The sequence below is a fragment of the Serinus canaria genome, chromosome 5, assembly GCF_022539315.1.
Source record: "Serinus canaria isolate serCan28SL12 chromosome 5, serCan2020, whole genome shotgun sequence".
Lineage (NCBI taxonomy): Eukaryota > Metazoa > Chordata > Aves > Passeriformes > Fringillidae > Serinus > Serinus canaria.
The window spans coordinates 15344887-15366266 of record NC_066319.1 but is presented as its reverse complement, the minus strand read 5'-3'; the positions used below and the strand labels follow the sequence as shown (position 1 = coordinate 15366266).

At 40.4% G+C, this 21380-nt stretch overlaps 2 protein-coding genes across 2 annotated transcripts in view; one reads left to right on the top strand and one right to left on the bottom strand.

Annotated features, from left to right (window-relative positions):
- The window catches only part of CD81 (CD81 molecule), a 548624-nt gene that overhangs the window by 52549 nt on the left and 474695 nt on the right, over positions 1-21380 (top strand). The window lies entirely within an intron of this gene.
- TRPM5 (transient receptor potential cation channel subfamily M member 5) overlaps positions 1-21380 on the bottom strand; it is a 37304-nt gene that overhangs the window by 7191 nt on the left and 8733 nt on the right. Inside the window, exons 6-19 of the mRNA XM_009102201.4 lie at positions 19801-19992; positions 18390-18492; positions 17393-17511; positions 16420-16770; positions 14241-14372; positions 12914-13037; positions 11321-11466; positions 10483-10595; positions 9019-9114; positions 6458-6716; positions 5187-5305; positions 4704-4836; positions 2146-2320; positions 27-195 (exon numbers count right to left, since the gene is read on the bottom strand). Of these exons, the coding sequence (XP_009100449.1) occupies positions 27-195; positions 2146-2320; positions 4704-4836; positions 5187-5305; positions 6458-6716; positions 9019-9114; positions 10483-10595; positions 11321-11466; positions 12914-13037; positions 14241-14372; positions 16420-16770; positions 17393-17511; positions 18390-18492; positions 19801-19992 (2231 nt within the window). The remainder of the gene's footprint in view (positions 1-26; positions 196-2145; positions 2321-4703; positions 4837-5186; positions 5306-6457; positions 6717-9018; positions 9115-10482; positions 10596-11320; positions 11467-12913; positions 13038-14240; positions 14373-16419; positions 16771-17392; positions 17512-18389; positions 18493-19800; positions 19993-21380) is intronic.

Below are 21380 nucleotides of genomic sequence, written 5' to 3'. Positions count from 1 at the left end.
CCTGTAGGTAGTGAAATCCCTCTTGCCTGAACATAGCAATCAGGAGGTTCATGAGGAGGACGTTTGTGACCAGTAGGAAGATGACCAGCAGGAGTATGACGAGCCAGTTGGCGTAGCTGTTGGGGCAGGATGGCATGTTCTCCTGCAGAATCTGCAGGGGGTTAAATGTGCAGTTCCTGGGATATGTTCGTGATGCTGCAAAGGAAGATGGAGGAAAAAGAATAGTTATGGCAAATCCTACTGCTGTGTTTCTTTCTTTGGTGTTGTGGAAGTGTAGTTGTGTTGTGCACATGAAAAGACATTGCATTGTTGTGCAAGGTATTTGCAGCCCTAGGACACCGCAGTCCTCCACAACTTGGCTGCTCATTTAGTGGCAAGATGTCTATCACAGCTGGCTTTGTAGTAGTGTTCATCATAAAGGGGATTGTATTAAAAGGGCTGTATCCTTTTTACACTAGTTTTGAGTTCTCAGAATCAAACCGTCTTCCCCCATATCCTTGTGTCCTCATGCCTGACACATGGGTTGGAGGAGAAAACTCAGTAAAAGCTGGGAAGGAGATTGGTTCCTCATTCTAAATTTAAAGTGCTTTGTGTATCTGAGGTTGAGGTTAGGAAGAATGTCTGGTTCTACTGCATCAGACTAGAGGCCTACTGCTGTATTCTGTCTCCAGCTGTGAATTAAACCCACAAGTTTAGAGTAGCATAATGATATTTACTTTTTTTCCCTAGTAATCCTTTTCCCTGGTGCTACAGATAACCCCCTGGTTACATTCATTAGAGCATGTGGCTATATCAAAGCTCACCAAGCTGGGATTTCCTTCATCAAGGGCACTAGCTTATACTTATCTACACTGAATTTAATTTGATGACTCAGCCCTCATGAGGCTCCTCTGCCTCTCTTAGGTGTCAGTTTTTGTCTTTGCTACCCAGTGATGTAGTTTTGTCAGCAAATTTTGTCCTCATTACCCCTCTCCATCTCCATATATTTCATAAAGATGTTAAACAGAATAAGACCCAGAGGGCTCTAGGATGAATCAATCCCTTCTGGAAGTTGCCCATGTAATTGGTTCTTTTTTCCTCTGTTACTCTTAACCAGTTATTTACCCAGGTAGAGACACCCACTGGAGTTTCAGCAGAGAGCAATGCATCTTTCTAGGGAGTGCTATGCCTGACTTTTTGGCAAATGAATTGAATTATATTCCAGAAATATTTGTTTCTTTCCAATTACTTTCATGGAAATAGGGGTGACTGATTGTGCTGTACATGCTTACACCATAGGTAATTAAAATGGACATGAATCACTTTCCTCTCTCTTGTCATTCAGGTGTTTTGGCTTTTTGAAGACATGCTTTTCTAACTAAGCACAGTGAGCATGAGAGAATGCTTATTAGTTTGCTTCTGTCTGTGGCATTTTTGGGTTTTATTTTATATTGCTCCACATTTGACTCCCACTTCATTACTGTTGTGACATACAGCACTGGCTAAAGTCTGTGGTGTTACTGCAGACTTTCCTGAGAGGTGGGTGACCAGTTCTATGTTTTACCTGCTTACCTATCAGAAATGTTGCCTTTGAACTTCTATGTCTAATTATTTCAGTGTCTTGTGATTATTTTAATGTTGTCTTGTTTGCAATGCTGCACATAAGCAATTACTAGCTTTATTTGATTTGGGCAGCTTTATCTCCAGAGTAAATAAATGCTCTGGAGTAATTTTATTTTAAAATGTGTTTGCTTATGGGCACAGCAGTAGTGCTTTAACACTGTTGCATTAAACTACTGCCAAAATGTGTGGAGGTGCTGTTATTTACTATTTGAGTTTACAGAGGGTTATCTAGGTCTAGGTTAAACTGAAAGGAAATGGATTGAAATGAAAGCAGGTATGTCAGCCTTTAAAACCGCAAATCCTTGTGTATTTCTGAGAGCTTATCTAAGCAGGGCCAGCCCTTACACTCTATTGTAACTCCACAATGCCCATTATCTCTTTGCAAATACGCTATTTGTGTGACAGTAGTGTGTAAGCTTTGGCCCATAGGACAAAGATTTTAAAAAAGCAAAATTTAAAAAGGGCTCTTGGAAGGAACTCCATGCTCTCATCAGAAGTGTGCATTCAAAAATGGCCAATTTAGGGGGAAAGAAGTTTCCTCACTGTCTATTTCATCCAGTGGAATCTGGCCAAATATCTGAAGGTAGGGACGATAAAGAACCCTTCTGAATATCCATTCCACTCGGCTGTCATCGGGATGGAGCAGAGCTTGAGTTGTCACACCGTAGGCAATGAGCCACACGCTCAAGAAAAACAGAAAGAAGAAAACGTCCTTCATCTACAAAATAGAGGGGGAGGGGAGAAAAGGAGGGGCAGTGACTGTGATAGCATAGCCAAGGAACAGTAGTCTTTCTGTATGAATATAGCTCAAATAATTCTGTTTCTGTACAAGCTTGTTTAGGTTAAAGGAGGGGAATAGGATACAGTTCCATGCACAGAATTCCTTGTCTGACCTTGCTGTTACCGTATTGTCTGTGGCCTGTAGTAAGCATTCTTTGATAGCTCATTTAGATAAAGACATATTTTAAACTAAATTCTTGCTTTCCAATCATCAAACATTTAAAAATGAAACACATTTTAAGCGGCTGTCACATTTTACCTTTTAAATGCCTATTTTCTGTGAGCTCTCAGTACCATGGACTGCTTTCCTGTGAATTACAAGAGTTCCTCTGCAGCAGAGAATCCTGGTAGCAGTCAGTGCTCATTGATGAGCACTGAGCCACTGATACAGCAGGCAGTGAAGGCTGCAAGGATCAGGTTCCTTCTGTCTTCAGTTATCAAGCTAAGTGATGCATCTGAAAGATTCTTTTGGGGGCTTCCTGCTTTTACACATTGTGTTTGTCTACAGAAGCAGAAGTAATTGAATCCTAAAACACTTACTTAAAAAAAAAAAATCTAATATGAATATCAAGTGCAATAATTTTTCCCTGGTGGAAGAGGAACACTTCATCCTCTCCCCATCTGATCTGACAGAGTTCATTAGGAACTGTAGATTCCTTTCAATTAGCTTATTGGATTGTACAGTTACCCAAAAGCACAGGCATTTCAGAGCTCCAGGATGTTACTTGGAGTTCTGATAAGAAACATCATCTCTAAGCCAGGCAAGACAAAGTTGATATCTGACTTCCATTAATCCATTTTGTTTTCTGGTGATCTAAAATTTAGGAATGCTGCAGGGCTGTAATGGTATCATGGTGATGGGAGAGTGGTGACAAGTCTGGAACTATTTTTTTCCAATCTGCAGTCTCTCTGGAAATGAATATTGTTCTGGAATTTTAGCAATTACCAGACCTGTTTCAGCAAATCTGTAGCAAGGGTATAAAGGGGAAAGACAGTAAGAGACCATCTGGGATTGCTTCTCTCTGAAATAAGGGAGATGATTTTGCTTGAACCCCCTTGAACCCTTCAGGCAGGTTTCATTTACTGAAGTAACCTTCACTGTTTCTTCCTTTGATGTAAGGTTCAACACTGAAATACCAAAGCTGAGGCCTTGTGTTGGCTTGGGTGGGGCAAAGATGAAAGGTCCCTGGCAGGACTTTTTCTAGGCTGCTGTTTATGTTCTTGTTTGCGTCTTCCCAACTCCAGTGTTATCCTTCAGGACTTCAGGTGCCAGCAGAGTGGGCACAGGTGCGAGTTGTTCAAGGCCCTGGTTTAGCTTGGCAGGCAGCAAAGGAAGGGTTAGGAGCTGTAGCTCTGACTTGTTCTCTCACAATAGAAGTCTGCTAATGCCATAAGTTAGATAATGAACAAGAACAAATATTTATTTGCCATTTACCCTTTTGCTAGTCCAACCAAATGTCATCTCAGAGTTTCAGTTATTGCATTTGTAGACAAATCCAAATAGCTTGGTAGTTATGTTTATTCAATGTATGGATTTGTTTAGACTGTAGAGCTTTTACTGAGTTCTGCTGTGAGTCACAAATCAAATATTTGTAGATTCTGCAACGGTACTTACAATCAGATGAACTCTATCAATCAGTTAGCATGAGCTAATTGACCTGGAGGATTAACATGCCTAAATAAAAAGCTATTTCAACATACTAATGCACACTCAAGTGCAGTAGCTGTAATCCCAATGTCTTGTTTCTTGCACGAGAGCAGTAATAAATAAAAATACTTCATCAACATCTTCCAGCATCTGCTGACAAAGTACTAATATGTTTTCAATGTAATAGGGAGCTGAAAAGTACAAGTAAGAATAACTCCTGTAGGAAACTTGTAACTATCCTTTTTCTTTTTGCCCACACTTGCTGAAAAAACCATGATTTGTTTCCCCAAGTCATTTATTGGAAGCCCTGCCCTTCTGTACATGGCCTGTCATCTGCCTGAGGTCTTTGCCCTGGATGCACACAGCTTAGGAAGCAGGGGGAATGGCAGTAAGGCAAAGATTGCTCTTTGTTAGTCAGATCTGAGGATAAATTATTAGGTAAGATACAAGGATTCATAAATTGGGACCAGCTTACTGCATTATGGAGGTCTGTGAAAGGATCTACTTCAAACATTCCATCTGTAATGGAATACAGGAATATGCAAAATGACAGGCCTTAAAAATGTAAATATAAAGACAGACCATAAAGTTATTTCCTTTCTAAATGTAAGATTTCATACTCTCTGTTTCTTAGAAGGCACAAGTATTTATTTGAGACAAACAGCACACTTACCATCCTTTCCACAATTATGATCTTTGGTCCAAGTTGTTTGTGAATTGCAAAAATATGGATTAGTCTAAGTGTAAACACCATAAAATCAATGGCGAGTATTGTACGGCCAGCTTGAAAAGTTGAGTTCAGCATCCTGCAGAAGACATGGAATGAAATGTCAGCTCACAGCAAGTACTGCTGATGTCTGTGCAGTGATGAGAAATAACCAAAAGATGGAGGAACACTCTTTTCTCTCTCTTGGCTTCAATGAGATTTATTAACAAATAATAAAAAATAAGATACTTTGAGTAAAAGGGATTTCAGAAAACAAACAAAGCAGAGCTTTTCAGTACATATGTTTGAATATATCAATTTTAGAGGCTCCTACTGCAGAAGCACATCTCAAAGCCTGTAAAAATGAATGTTAGAGCCTGTCCTCTCACGCACATGAGACTCAGCTGTCAGTTGATGTGCAGAGCCCTTGCTACTGATGCAAATATATACCTGCAGATTACTCCAATTATGAAGAGAAAGATGGTCACCATATCACATTTATTCCAGTTATCCTCCACATACCGTTTAAATTTTTTCATTAAATTTGTGTCTTCATCTGTATAGAAACTCTGAAAAAGAGAAATAACCTTTGGTATTGATAGCTTTCCACTTTCACTATTTCCTTCTGAGTTTTAACATAATACCTGTTGCCTCTTTCTCTTTCATTGCAAAGAGCAAAAACAAATTCTGACTGTAACAAGGGGGGGAAAAAGCAGTTAAACAATAATACAGCTTCCAGTCAGCGTTCAGTTTCTAGGCATTGCTATGAACAGATTTGGCATTTCTGTGCTGGAATTGTCAGTGAAAGCATATTTGATTATCTAGGCAAGGAGTTGGCATTCTTAATTGGGTTTTAGCCTGGCAGTCTTCATGTTTTACAGGTTTATAATGAAATGTTCTTTGATCCAGATATTTTCCATGTCCTTCTCTGTTAATGGCCTTGCTGCATAATTTCAAGGAAATTGTGACAAACTTTTCTATCTCTTTTGCTTAAATAACAAACGCCTACTGGTTCTTCCAGAGTAAATGATTGTAACTGGGTTTTTTTGTGTCTAAAGAGCTTTGTGGAAGCCACAGCTGCAACACACTTGCACCACTGTTATTGTTTCAGTTTTTAAACTGAGCACTTTCCAAAACCAGTAATAGGAGACTAATGGAGAAGAGCTTTTGGGGTTGGTGGTTTTGTTTGGTTGGGTGTTTTTTAAGAAAAGCAATATTAAAATATTTTTAAATATTTTGAGTTGAAAATTATTTTAGGAAAAGCCACAAATAATCTGAATTCATTTACTTGTGATTTTAAACAGTCCCCAGCGGGGAAGAATCTCCTAAAAGGATGTAGAGCTGTCTGCTGTGTTTCCAGGTGTAGAATACAACTTCCAACTTATATTTGGTTTGTGGTGGGAGGACCTTGTTCTGTGGAGTGAAATCAGAGAGGGACTTTACAAAGCAGAAAATATCTGAATGCTGGCAGCCCACTTGACTTGGCTAAGGCTGCAGCAGGATGGAAAAACAGAGGTAGAGATGTGTAGGTTTATATGGGGGAGGAAGAGTTTGCTCTGGGAGAGAGAGGGGAGATGTTTAGGATGAGGTAAGTTCTGTGTTGTTCTGTGCACCTGACACTTGAAATGTCCAAGCCTGTACAGTTGTACAGATTGTAAGTCTATTGCAAATATTGCTGCAGCTTTTGCTGTGTTGGCACTAAGGGGATGCAGGTTACTCACCTGTCGGATCTCTTCCAAGACAAGGGTAAACACCCAGAAGTAGAGTACAATTTCCTTAACAGATGGACCCTCAGGTGGAGGTGGTTTAAAGTCCAGTAAAAGGACATAAGTAAATAGAAAGAGAAAAGCAAAGTACATTATAACATTCCCCATAAACACAGTTACTGGAGCACTCCAGAATTTTCTCCACCGGGTAAACATGAATGTTGCCCATGCTGTGTTTGCAGAAGGGTTCTGTTTTTCCAATGTGTCATTTCCTCTGCAAACCAAAAAAAAAATACATGTTTGGTGACAATCTCCTAAAATTAGTTCATGGGAATAGGCTCAATATTATTCTATATAAAGCTTCTTGTACGATAGTAACAGGCAGATGCTGGGGGTGGCCGAGGGGAAGGCTGTCAAAATCAGGGCAATCATATTACCATAGCAGAAATATTTCAAATCAAAAAGAAGGTTTTGAAAAACAAAGTCACATCAGAATTAGTGAGCATTTTTATTTTTCCAGTTTAGTTGTATTAATTTTATTTGTTAACTTCATTGTGTTCTGCATGGACTGCAAATGCACAAGGAGAGGAGGAAGGCTAATTGGTCTTTATAAACATAAATAACAGGAAAGAAAAGAAAAATGCCAATGAATTGTTGTGAGTCAGAAAATTTCTTGCAGTGTTTGTCTGTGGAAGTTCTTGTTGTTGCTGTGACTTTGAACTTCTGACCCAGTCTCTAAGTGCTGGATCGTGTTAAGCCTGTGTTTCTTGACTATCCTTGCTGGAATCTGATAGACCCACTGAAGAATACCTTGTTGCTTTGCATAACTGGCATCTTGCCCTTTGTGATTAAATTAGAGTGATTTGCAAAATAGCAATATAGAAGTCTTTTAGCAAAAAGAATTGACCTCATAAAATATGTATTAAGGTAGTCTTTGAGTGGTGTGGAATGATGCAAGTATTTTGGTAACTGAAGGGAAATTTGACCTGTTCATTTACAGCTGTTTTGCTGTGTTTTGGAACCTGAAGTGGTATTTATTGGTAATGGAAAATATCCTGTGCAGAAAATGAAAGTTTGATAGCAATTTGATCTTTGTGTGAAGATTTGTTTCCACATAAAATGCTCTCCTGTGTAAGCGAGAGATGTTATTGGACTGTTAATTTTGTGATTCTTACTCTGAGAAATTTGATCTCCAACAAAGGATGTGCACACAGGGGTATGTTTTCAATTTCACCTCACAGAAAATAAACAATGACTCTTCACTGGTTTTTAATTTCCTCTGATGATCTTGCTAATTATTAAATACATTTGTTACAAGGAAAAAGTTCTCTTTGTGGCCAATCTTTTCTATATGCCTGATTCTGTACAACCTCTCAATTTATGACATCATGAGATGCATTCCCATGGTAACACACTAATATCATAAACAGATAATTGCAGCTTTACTGTAAGATGCTGAAATAGATCTGGGACAGAGAGAGCCTCTTTGTTAAAATAAATTGCTAGGATAATAGCAATTGGAACATGGAATATAATGACCAAACCATGCTGCACTCAGGATATGGAAGTGCTTTATGATATTGCTTACAAATAGTTCCCAAGAGGCAGATGCTTTTACACCTATTTTATAGGTTAGGGAGGGAGAGAGAAGAACTAATGATTTTCTCCAATATACCAGCAGTTAAATGCCAGAGGTAAAAATAGAACCTAATAACTCCAACTTGGTCCTGGACTTCATACTGCAGCTGATGCTTCCTCTCTACCACTGTTGGCATATTTCTGGAGTCCTCTTTAAATGGAAAAGCTAAGTGGCAATTTAGCACTATTTAGCCATTAGGAGGACTTTGTGCCAATCAAAAGCCTGCTTATCCTGACTTAAGTCCTTGTGGTCTCCCAGGTTTTGGTGATAAGTGTGTGGCAGAGGTATGGGGGGGATTCTGTTCTGAATCAAAGATCTGACTGTCCACAAGCAACTGAAAAAACCTTTGTGCTCAGTTGCCCATTTGTGTGATGCTCCCTGTAACTCATAAGGTTCCTTGGGGCTCATCTGTTAAAATATAAATTGAGAGTGTGAGAAGCTGAGTCGATGTAAAATTCCCTGCACACCTTGGTAAGAAAGTATGCAGTGATGCAAGGTTTTGCTGAGAACCTTTCTGCTCAGCTCAGTAATCTGATAACTTCCTAAAACCCATTGTGTATCAATCATCATGAGCTGATGGGAATATCAGGGAATGCTATTTGATTCTCAAGTAAATTCCTTGTTCTTTGTTCTTAATTTCTTGTAGAAACTACCTGCTCAGAAAAACTAAACTGGTGCTTCCTTAAAGCAATGCTGTTTACTTTCCTATATTCCTTTTAGAGAGCAACAACAGCAGAAATCAAAGGGCACAGCAATAATCAAAAGGGCACTTCCTGAGGAGTAATGACTTTCTTGGGCCTTCAGCTGCTCCTTAGATCATTAACTGATGATCTAAGGATGATGGTCACTAATACACAAGAAGTGTATTTGTTGTCATAAAAGCTACATTGTTCTTTGTTGTCATAAAAGCTACATTAGCTGAAGGTTTTAAACTTACCTATCTTCTTCTTTGGAGAAAAACAGAGTCCTCTCTGAATCCAAACTGTCCAGCTCTCTGAATGGCTCTGGCTCATTCTTTGATTGTTTTTTCTCACTGTAAGGAAATAAACTCATTAGTTAAAAGATGGTGCTTAGCCATTTTTCACTACTGAGTTGGCATTGATACAGAACTGTGAGCATGTATCTTGGATCTGCTCTGCTGGGGAGCTGTTAAATAGGGCATAAACTTTATCTTTACAATCTCTGTTTATTTTTAAGGAGAAGGCTGAAGTCACCCTCAAGATTCAGAGAAGTGATAATTGGCCTGCTTCACAAAAATGGAGCAGGATGCTGTTTCCTCAAAACAGGATTTGAGCAGAAGTAAACCCCTCAATCTTAGAAGATAATTGCTCAATGCTCAATTCCTTGTTACTCTTAGTAGCAATTAAGAAGGGAAATGCCAGAAGCAGTAGGGGACACGTGATAGTTCTTGCATTTCCAGGGAAAGGAGGCAAAAAAATGGAAATTTGGAAAGGATTGTTTTGATCATTTATAATAATTCAAACCTTTCCATGAAAACTTTGCCAAATATCACATTATAAATCAATTTGTGAATCTGGCAGCCAGAAGGTCATCTTTAGTGATACTGGCAGAAGGCAAATCTTAAGTCAGCATTGCCAAACAAGTTTTCCTCTTGCTTTTTATGTAGTTTAAGAATTAAGAAACATGTATTTCATAATAACATGTAATTTCATATTGCTAATTCTTATGATTTGTATATGATTCTCTGAATATTTGAGATTTTCCTAAAGTTTCAGATCCACAATTTTTATGACCACCTGAGCATCTTGACTGCTCTTTTTTTCTTTTCTGTTTTTTAATTTTATTTAGTTGATTGATTTTTGCAGTGCAGGGTTTTATGGTTTGTTTTCTTGGTGTTTATAGTGCATGGACTCTTTCTCAAGAAAACTTAAAATTGTAAGGCACTGAATTTAAAAATCTTGATTGATTTTGATTGACTGATAATTTAATGTCAGTCCCATGTTTTTAAGCTCGACTTATGGTTATCAAGGCTTTGGCTGATAACACTGCTTTGTGATGGCTGTTTTCCTTGGATAAGATACTGAGGTTTGGGCCAGGCATCCCCAAATCTAGAAACAAATAGTGCTACAGCTGCGGATATTCTACACATTGCAGTGTAGGATCTGGAGCTGACAGAATTCCAGCAGGCTTTCCTGTGGACTGTGCAAAATAGAATGATCTCTGTGAAACCCTGGCATTGATCTTTTAGGTATGGCAACAGACACTAGCACAGGACACACAACTCAGTCAGCTCCAAATAAAACTGATTTGGTTAGGTGATCTTAGGTGATGTTAATGTTTTAATCACTTCAGGGAGAAATTTTGAGTCTGATTATTTTTTATGGCTTATTTTTCATCACTTACTTATTTATCTCTTGCACCCGAATAGTTATGTTTATACCTGAATGATATTAAATTGGTGTAGATTAGGAAAGGACACCAGAATGCACAGATTAACTTGAGGATCTGTGTACTTGTAGACATGTCTCCCCACCATATTTTTGTCAGGAAGGCCTGAAAGTCAAGAGGAGAAGAGATGGCTTTAATAACACAAAAAGATGAAGCACACCTGTGTTCAGTGACTCCTAAGACAGTGAATGCTCTGAAAACCTCACAGCTTCAGAGCAAACAGGTTCTCTGGGTGTCCTTCTGCAGATGTGGAGTATGCAAAGAGTTATTTGGGGACCAGTGGAAAGAACAGCAAGCCAAATGGAATTAAACAACATCTGTAGTACTAAGGAAGCCCAAGTCAGGCACTGGGAGATAAAAGCAGCATCACTCTTAATTTAGCTTTGTGTATGCAGAGAGAAGTCAGGTTGTGAGAGCAGAGCTGAATAGTAATTTAATTTAACTTTTATCAGCGAGCTGTCTGTTGAATCTGAACATAGAGTTACCTCACATCTTGGAGCAGCTTCATTATGCCCCAGGCAGATTTATAGTGCTTTTCTGATGCTTCTCTGTGAGCAAGAAAGGAATAGAAAGCACACGATGGATTAAGGGCTAAACCTTCTCCTGAGCACCCTTCTCTGTGTGCCAGCTGGATGAGAGGGTGGGGAAAGGGGAATTGTGCTGCTTTGGCAAGGACAAGGTATAATGTCCTTTTTGTCTGTTGCTAGGGGAGAGAAGAGTCCCTTCACTGAAAAATGGTTCTCAGGGGAACACATTCATTGGGGTTGTTCAGTGCCTGCATTGCTCTCTCCTGTGTCCAACTCAAGACCCTGGGGGCACGTAAAACTTACCTGGACGCCGTCATGTGCAAAGAAAGACTTTGCATCTGCTTCTGTGGCCAGCTGAAGGCACGTGGTTTTGCTCCAGTACTGATTTTTCCTCACCAACAGAGCAAATGCTCTCTCCTCACTGTTGTGGTAGCATTCACTAAACAGTTCTGCCATGTGAAGGAAACACAGATAAAAAATGTATCTCTTGGGTGATCCTCTTACACTTTGAAGGATGAATTTTCATGCTGTCCTCACTGTCCTGCACAGACTAAAGAAGACAAGCAGCCCAGCTTTGTCTTTTAGACAACAAATCCTTCATTTTGAGAGAGCTACTTGACATAAAATAATATTAGACTTGGTGGAGTGTTATGGCGTAATTGTTTCCAGAGAAACTGGTCCTGGAGCTTAGAAACCAGGATAAATTTAATGAGTCAAAAAAAAAAAAAAAAATCAAGATGTTCTCATTAGACAAAATCTGACTTCTCATGTCTGTTCCATTCTACTGATTCACTTGATTATCTCAGTACCTTTCCCAAGCCAGCCTACACCTTGTTACACTGTGAGGCTGGGCAAAAAGTCAAGAGCACTTAAAATTATATATAGACATCTTTTCTAGTTGATGTGGTATTTATCATTCTTCAAGAAAGTTGGCTTTGCATAATCCAGACCAGAAATTAAAACTGAGAATCTGTTCTAATACTTATCAAAGGTAAGAAGCAGAAGCTCTGTGTATTGGATTAGGTCTCATAATTCCAGGACTAAATTACTTGAGCCATGTGATCATATGAGAACCTAATTTTTAATTTTTGTAAATAATAATGGCCCTGTGAGAAGAAGGGAAAATGTGATCTCTGTGTAAATAATGCAGCAATGCCCGCATGAGCCTTCAGCTGCTTGATGAACTACCTCAAAGGAAGAGGAGCCCCTGTGTTTGTTTCCATGTGGGGCACCTTATAAAGCCCTCTCCTCACGGCAGTGAAGGTGTGGATTGGACTGAAGTCAGATCAGCAGAGAAGCTTGAGTGCAGACATCTGTTTCTACAGCAAGCAGAGGGGCGAGGGCTCAGCATTCCAGCACTGCGGATGCCTGGATCTGACTGCTGTAGGGAGGGGCATCGTCTGCTGCAAAACCAGCCTGAGCCTCACTGCAGTTTGCAGTGCACTTGGCCCTCTTCTGGGTGAGGTAATCTCAAATTATTTTTAGCTGCAATGACAAAACTTAAAACTTGTTGCTCTAGTGGCCCTTACAGAGCAAGCTGGATATTGCAGGAAGAGCAGGCTGCTGTGAGCCTGGAAGTGTTTTGGCTATTCTATCTTTCACATCACTGTAACACACCTTGTACTAGGATCAGACAAGTAAAATACCAACAAGCAGCAGGATCTGTGCATCCCAGGGGGCCTGTCTTGGAACAGAGATTTTTCGCAAAATGAGTGGGTTTTTAATCTTTCCTCTGTATCTGAATGTTTGGGACTGCCTGTGCTGCAAGGCTGTTAAATTATTCATGACAGTTGACCTTTTACGACTGAAACTGTATTTTTTTTTTTCACTTGCTTGCCTTCCCATGGCAGTTCCTTCATAAATTTTCAATGCCATTCAAAAAGTGCCATTACTTACCCACAGCGAGCTGTTCATACTTGGCCTCTTTCATTATACAGGCTGCTTTGGTCTCCATCTCCAGGCGGGACATCTCTTTCAGGATCTTGCAGGCTGCCAGAGCTGACGCTACACCCTCCTGACCCTGTAGCATTGAAAGGGGCGCTGCTGCCACCCTCCACTGGAGGGCATTTCTGCACGGGGAAGACTCCACTATGCAACGCATCCAACAGCAAAAAGTTGGTGCCTTTCAAGAGAAATCTTCCCTCCAACACAGATTTGAAAGCCGAAAATGATGATCAAAATGACAGTTTTGATGATATTGGAGAATTAAAACCACATGTAGTGGATGCCCTATCCCTGGCAGCGTTCGAGGCCAGGCTGGATGGGGCAGACCTGTCTAGTGGGAGGTGTCCCTGCAAACCTGTCTAGTGGGAGGTGTCCCTGCCCGTTGCTAGGGTTTGGAGCTGGATGGTCTTTAAGGTCACTTCCAACCCAAACTATTCCATGATTCTTTATTGATAGTTCTTGTGCCTTGTAAGGCTGGAGACTTCTGGGTCCAGGCTCTTAGAGGGACCTGACTTGGGATAGCAATCAAGGACAGAAAGGAGAACAATATGCTTTGGAAATAGAGCAACACATTCTCCCTGTGCCGAGATAGCTCCAGCATGGCTGTGCTGGGACAGAGATCGTGAATGCATCATTGCATCCACATTGCGCGTCTGTCCATTGGGACAGAGAAGCAGGAGAAAGGAGGGAGCCCAGCTGGCAGAGGCCCGGAGCAGGGCCGTGCGCGCTGCCGGGGCTCCGCGAGGTGTCCGTGTGTCCGCACGCACACAGCCCGGCAGCCCCGGGCCAGACGCGCGGCTCCGCACGGTCAGCGATGGAGCTGAGAGCTCTCACTCTCTCTCTGGAGGGGGGCAGGGCTGGGCTGTGAAACAGGAGCCGATTATGCAGGCTCGAAGCTCAGCCTTGGAGAGCGTAATGCTGCTCCCTACGCGTCCGGCACGTAAGCTGGAGATGCTTCACTGCTCCGACTCCCCTCGGGTCACGCTCGGACCCAAACAATCGCCGACTGTCGGAGGCACAGCCCCTGCTCCCAGGAGCTGGGACTCATCGGGAGCCGGGGGGAGCGGAGCTTCAGCCCGGGCTGATTTACACCTGCTCCTGCTCCCCCTGGGCCCGCGGGCAGGAGCCGCGCAGAGATGAAAGGCCCCATAAATGCCACCTCTCGTGTTTTGGAAACGAACCTATCTGTCATCCGAGCTGCAAGGCTGAGCAAAAAAACATCTCGTAAACTTGAAATATGCCATTACTTCACCTGAAGCAGCTACAGCTTAGAGCTTACCATAGCCCAGAAATAGTTTGCCATCTTGTGCCGGTTTTGAAGTACTGCCCATACAAACAAATCCCTCCAAGGATTTTCGCTTTTCTGGTTCATGTCCAAGGGCCCAGGTAATCGCTTTGTGTTCGTCTTGTCCTGAAATATGGTTTGAAGAATTTAAAACCTGGTGGGGAGTCTCACTCCATGCAAATGACACGATCTAAGATGCTCTCAGCCTTGCTGGCTACTTCACATTTCTTTGACTTTTCAGTAGGACCAAAAGGTAACTAGCTCATTCTGTGCTGAGTTAAAGGATCCCTGTGTCCCTGATATAACCCTATATGTGTGAGAACATTCTGGATGAAATGGTGACTCCATTGAAGCCAGTGCTAAAGTTTTCATTGGCTTTATTGAGGCTGGGGTTTCACCACTGGTGTGTAATATCAGACAAGACAAACCTGTGATTAACTAATCTGAGCTTGCCTTCAATTATATCTGATTCTGCTCTGCTGCCACAGAGGACAAGGCTCCAGAGAAAAGGGAACAAAAGGCATTTTATTTCATCAGAAATAAATCTCTCCAAGGCCTGTACAGGACAAGAATAGAGAACATCAATACCCCTTTTTAGTTCTTCCTTTGAGAAACCTTTCCCTCATGCAGAGAGCAGTTTAAGTAGAACACTGCTTATTCCTTTAGCACTTGATAAAAAAATAGTCTGGAGGAAGTGCAGCCACTTAGGTCAAGTTCTGAGTTTTAAGTATATTTTAAAATAACTACCTTTTTATCTATTGTGTTGGTTAGAAGCAGCCAGGGTATATTTATTTTCAATTAAACAGGGTTTTGTGAGAATATATTTTTTAATAATTTAAATCATGGGATTCTGTTCAAATTTATTTTAATGGGGATTTGGGGGGGGGGTGTTTCTTCAGTATGTAGTGAGCTATTGAATCAAATAAACTGCATTGAAAGCCTTGCAGGAGACAAAGATATCCTAAAAGCCTCATCTGTTTTTGTAACCACTAGTTCCTAACTTGAAAAAAGACACACAATTTGGCAGCAGTGATGCTGGTTTCCCAGTACTGTGGTGCTTTTTCTGTTGCCAATGATAATGGGATTCAGCCATGGGAAGAAGCTTTAAAAGGAAAAAGGGAGTAGGCAGCAGGAGCTGATCTCTGAACTGGGCCTTATCTACAGCACTGGACTTTAGCTCACTTGCTGCCAAATGCCAGAAAGGTTAAGTGAGGTTCTGGGGGCAAATTTTTATTTCTGGAAAGTTTGTAAGTCTGGAGTACGCTTAGTGACTTCAGAGGTATTGTCTCAAGTTGCTCAGTGAATGAAGAAATGCTGAGCAGATTCAAACTTAACTTTTCATACTTGTATTTAGCTAGGCTTTCTCAAAGCAAAGGTGGTTTAATGTCTCAAATAGGATTTTTGGTTTTAAATTAGTTTCTAGTTTTAACAGGTTTTTAGGTGTAATTAGAACTTGGCAAATACCAGAAGGCTTAATTTGTTTAGTTGGTCTGAAACTGAACTCTAATGAAATTTCTTTATGCATCTTTGTTTTGAGACCTTGCACCCAACTTATTTTCAATGCTTTTGCAAGCACTTTGGTACTTAAGAGTTTTAATGTTAAATACACTGTCAAAATGCAAAAATGATGATGCATCTATTGCACCACTGTGGATTAGACATTCCACACTGGTACCCCCATCACATATTCTCCTTGTCCTGTGTTGGCCAGCACACCTGTGGCCAGGGCCACATCACAGAATTGTTCCTATTTCTTGCTCTGTGTTCTGACACTCCATAAAAAGACTAAAATTGTCTAAAGGCAAACATCAAATACTGGATATTACTGAATATCAATATCTGAGTTCTGTCTTCTTGTACAGAGTATAAATCTGAGAACAGTTTTGTGTACAAAGATGACCATTTTAAGACCTGGAATTGAAAATCCTCATTGCCTCCTTTTCTTTCTCTGAAAAAGAAATTGCCTTTCCAGTACTACTTCTTGAAGTTCTGTATAAGAAAAGCAGACCACTATTTTTATGTCTAATTACTTCATTGTAAGTGTAAATCTTATTTGTATTCCCCTTATGTCTTTAACTAAATATGTTCCCTACCCCACCTCAAAGACTAGACCTAGTTAAAATTGTACAAATCCTAAATTGGAGGGGAGCAATGATGCAGAGTTGGGACTTACAGATTTCTTCTTGCCTCCATGTCTGAGGTCTTGATAGAAACCTTTGCATGCATCATGAAGAAAATCCTTGAGAACCCTAGAGACGTCACTGAGAGTGAAGAGGGGGCAGATCCCCTTCTGGTCACTTTGCTGCTGACCAGTGAGCCCTGCCAAGGTCAGTTTGCTTTCTTCATGCTTCTTCAGGAGAAGTCCATAGAGCAGACTTTTCTGAGAAATGGAGCAGTAGAGTCTCTGCAGACGACTGTAGGTCAGGAATTCGTATATGTTAGCCCCATTGTCAATAAATAGCTTCACAAATTCTGGTTTGTTGTTGACTAGAGCATCCATCATCACTTCCTCCAGGTCACAGGACTAGATTGATGAAAGAGAAAAAAAACCAAACTAAACAAGGAAATTTTGTGGGGTAATAATGGATGGATGATGAGAGAGGTTCGATTTAACATGAGGACAGGCACATAGTGTCTTCCACCAGTCAACAGTGAGTAGAATGAGAAAGAGGTGGAACTCTCTTCATTTTTCTCTGACAAAATGTCTGTGCCAGCATTAGTGTTACAACATCAACATAAATTGAGTGCTGTAGGACTCAGTGTGAGGGACCTACCACACTGGGTGTTTGTACAGCAGTTGAAAACAGTGAGACTCTTCATGCCACCTTCTAATATCTGCCTGTTTCTTGTGCTTTGTAAACTTTGGTTTGTTTGCTTTAAAGGTCTATATAGAAGGGGAGAAAGATTGTTGCTCTCAAACAGCTCAAGAAAGGGATGATGACCACTGAGTTATTCCTCTGTCTTTAGCTATTATCATGCAGGGGGCCAGAAAGACAAACAGCCTCAGGAAGTATAATACCCCTGCCCAATCTCTCAGTAGAGTGTGAAGGTAGTGGTAAAAACTGAAGCCATCTTTTGGGATGCTCCAGTGTCTTGTGCACATTGGAACATACACTGAGTGTCCTCTAAGGAAAAAAGCCTGGTACCTTCCACTCCACGTCACCATTGAATATTTCACTTTTAGCAATGTCGACCCTATTCCAGGCCACTGCCAGTTTCAGTTCATCCAGATATTCCTGAGCCTCCTGACTCTGACTTTTACAGGCTGGAAAAAAAATAGGAAATGCAAATAAAGTCAATACTTTACAGTTATGTTTGGTTTAATATAGTATTGGCACTTTGATTAGCAATGCAAGTTCTCCTTCAGCTGTCACAGATCTGTGGGTTGCTTAACCAGAAACCCTTCACAGCAATGTTTTCCTAAATTAAGAAACATTAATATTCAAAAATGTTATTTTTTCTAGATGAACTCTGTTAACAGCATTAAGCATTAATGGCTGCTGGATATTAACAGGGACACTGGCCTGCAGAAAGCAGGGGACAGGACTGGCTGTTGGTTTGGCCTTGTGTCAATTAGCACATCGGGAACAGAATGTCTTTTTTCTTTTTTTTTTGCTCCCATGCTAAATTTAAGATAACACAAACCATTAAGTTAACAGAAACTGAAATAGATGGCAGCACAAGTAATGTCTTCTTTCAGAAGATAGAGTGGAGATTTCTTATAGGAGAAATGGATTGTTTCTGAAACAAAAAGGTAGTTTGGGTCTACTTGTGGGTTTTCGTTTTGTTTTCATGGAGGTTTTTTATGGTTTAATTGTAATAATATACTGCTCCAGTATATTTCAGTTCTTTTACAGCTTCTGTTATTAGGATAAGCAAGTAGTGAAAAAGAAGTGGCTAAAACAGTACCATAAAATAGCATGAGATTAAAAAGCAAACACTAGTTTAAAGGAAGCTTACAAGAGCTACAATAACTGCCACAGTTAATTTGTCAATAAACAAACAAAAGAGCAGTGCATCAGAAATGAAATCTGATCCAACAGTCAACTGAATTGGCACTGGAAAAAGAGGAAATATATTTATGGCATAGAAGTCAAGTGAGACCAACATTACAATAAGCAATGTTTGCTTATTGTATCTTACCTTTTACTAAGGCTTTTAAAATGACTGTGTCTAGTTCTTCTGAACCGTCTTGCTCAAAGTTGTGCAGAGTTAGAAGATGCTGGTGTGAAATAATATTCTGAATCTATTTGGGGTCAAAACAAAAGTAATTTTACATCCTGTCCTTTGGATACACATTAGTGCCCAAATACCCAGTAGAGATCACCCAGACAGTGTTTCCCAAAAATTTACATTCTGGTTGTAAGGCTGAGGTTTGGCAAGAAGGCCAATATTATTTGTTTCCCATATACAAATAACTCCTAAGGCAAGGAGGGATTTTTATTGCCTTTTCTGAGTGACCTACCAGGACAGGAGGAACAGAACTTGGATATTCTGAGAACCAGAGCAGTGCTTTAAGTAAAAGATCCTTCCTTAACTTACATTCTTATTTGACTCAAAGACTAGTGTTATAGCCAGCATAACACTAGTTTCATTTTACCTCATCCTGCTTTGACATTTAAGTTTTGCCCTCTGAGTTGTTTATGTAAAAGCATAGTCTCCAACTCTTCTCTGAGTAAAAGTCCTCAAATATTGATATATATATACAATACTCTTATCTTTCCTTCTGCTTCTCTATTTATTGAGTTTTCTTTCTCACAGTGCAGCTGCACTGAGACTTTGTGAGCCTCTGGCAATATTGCTTCCAGATGCTTTTCATCCCCTTCTGTTAGTGATCTGGTAAAGTTCTTCCTAATGGAATTAGTATGTGGAACTTTTAAAGCTGAGGATTATGGCAGGGAATGCAAAGAATAAGTAGTGGGCCAGGTCAGGAGGACTTGGTTTATCTCAGAGGCACCCAGTGCTCTTCACTCTTCACACAAGGACAATCTCAGAGTGGGTATGTGTTCCTAAAAGGCTTGTGCAAGTGTACCCCAAGACAAAGAGTAAAGATCTCTGAATCTCTTTTGTCTTTCTGTTTTAAGAACAATGATACTTAAGGAACCAGTAGCTGACAATAGATAGGATCATTTCTAAACGTGCTTCATTCTACTTAATTTATTCACGCTTCTCCACAGCACAGAGGTTTCCATTTAACAGCTGTAGTTCATGAATTAGGTCTCTTCTGTCACAGCTGCACAAGCTGCACAGCTGTGGGTATAAATGATGCTTGGTGTCCCACAGAAGGACTGTCGGGTTCCTGGGTGTGCTGGCTGTTACTTGAGGAAGTAACTGAGGAAGGACAGAGCCCGCAGTGTTCGGCTGAATTACTGGGCACCAAAGCAGTTTGTGTGATCAAATGCCCTCCTGATTTGTGACACCAGTGTCAAAGCACTGCAGTTCCCAAAACTTCTGAGCAGCTTCTTGCCAAACCTGTACTGAAGGGGCTCCCAAAGCTGCAAGTGTTAGGAGATGGCTTTGTGGACATGATGGCTTATCCAACACGTGAACTCACCGTCACTGTCCACTGGAGAATGTCCTTCCACAAGAAGCTCTCTGCAGGGAATTTCTCCTTAAATTGCTTTTCAACAGCTTCTGGCATGATAAGCTGTGGGTCATTCATGAATACTGCTAGGATGTCAGCTGTACCTCCAGACCCTGCTAAGATAAGCCAGGGAGCAGAATTTTCCAATCCCCTGCAAATTCTCTGTAGTTTAAAATAAGATGTTTTTAAAATTCATAAAAAAGAAAAGAAAGAAAATGGTTTTCAAAATAAGGACTTCTAGCAAACCAGGAATAAATGTGTACTTAAGTCAGATCCACTATGGAATCAGTCCAGACTCCTCTAAGCTATTAGGATTTTTTGAATTCTGTAGCAGGTCATCCATGTATGGCCTCTGACTATGCTTCTTTTCATGACACATCTGCTGAGTAGCTAAGCAACCCGATTTGGACAAACAATGCATAAAATTTCTTTGACCCTGACTCTTTTTCTTTCCCCCTGAAGTCTCTGTTTTAGCATAGCCAAGTGCAAGGGAGTAACCCTGTACAGAAATTATCAGCAGGCTTTTTTGTATAGGCTTTTTTTTTTCTGTCTGCTAAACCTGGCAATATGTTCTGAAAATCAGGAATTTGCCTGTGGGATTACAACATTGAGCTACAGGAAAAAAACACTGAATCATAGTAGCTACAAGAATTAAAGGCTACTAATTCTATTACTTGTGCAATTAGAATGAGTCAGTCAGGTTATTGAGAGAGGAAAGCAGAGGCTATGGCATCATAATTGCAAAAATGTCTATTTGCTGCCTGTCTGTTTCTTCCTCTGGAGTTATACAAGACTGCATTGATTCAATTGTGGTGCAAGGGGTTTTTTTCTTTAGTTTAGGTATTGAGGTTTTTTAAAACTGTTTGCAGTCTCTGGCGCGTATTATCCATTTTAAGAAATCCATTTAAGAAATTGGTATTCTAAAAAAGTGTGGCCAGTCATCCATTCCCAGCACATATCAGTTTAGAGCAACTCCAGCCAGCCACTTCTCGTCTTCCAGTCACACTGTTCCACGAAACTTTGAAAAGAGGATTTACATGTCATAACATGGGATTCTTCTAAACCAAAGATACAGGAAACACTGCAATATTCAGCTTCTCATGAAAGAAAGGAAACAAGCTCATGAGGTGACATAATCTTTGTTGAAGCAGAGAGATTTCTAATATGAGTGTGTGTTTTAGTCTGGCTGACAAAATTATTACAAGATACAAGGAACTGATGCTAGAAAACATCCCCAGAAAGGAGTCATTACTCTGGAAAGGGGTTACCAGCTTGCATGTCACAGTCTCAGCACTTGTAAACCTTAAATTATAGTTAAATTATGTCTCTTTAAGGGTTTTCTAGACTGACAGTATTATAAATAAGATAAGTAAAGTAGAATAAAAATCAAAGACTATCCCCTTGTTAACAGGTTCTTAAAGTTGTAGAACCACTCAGGGGAAAAAAAATCAAAACTGATCCTTTGCTGAAGATTTGGGATTATTTTCAGACAACACTCCAGTCTTCAATCCTACAATGTATTTTTGCTCAGTGGAACCAGGACACTCCCA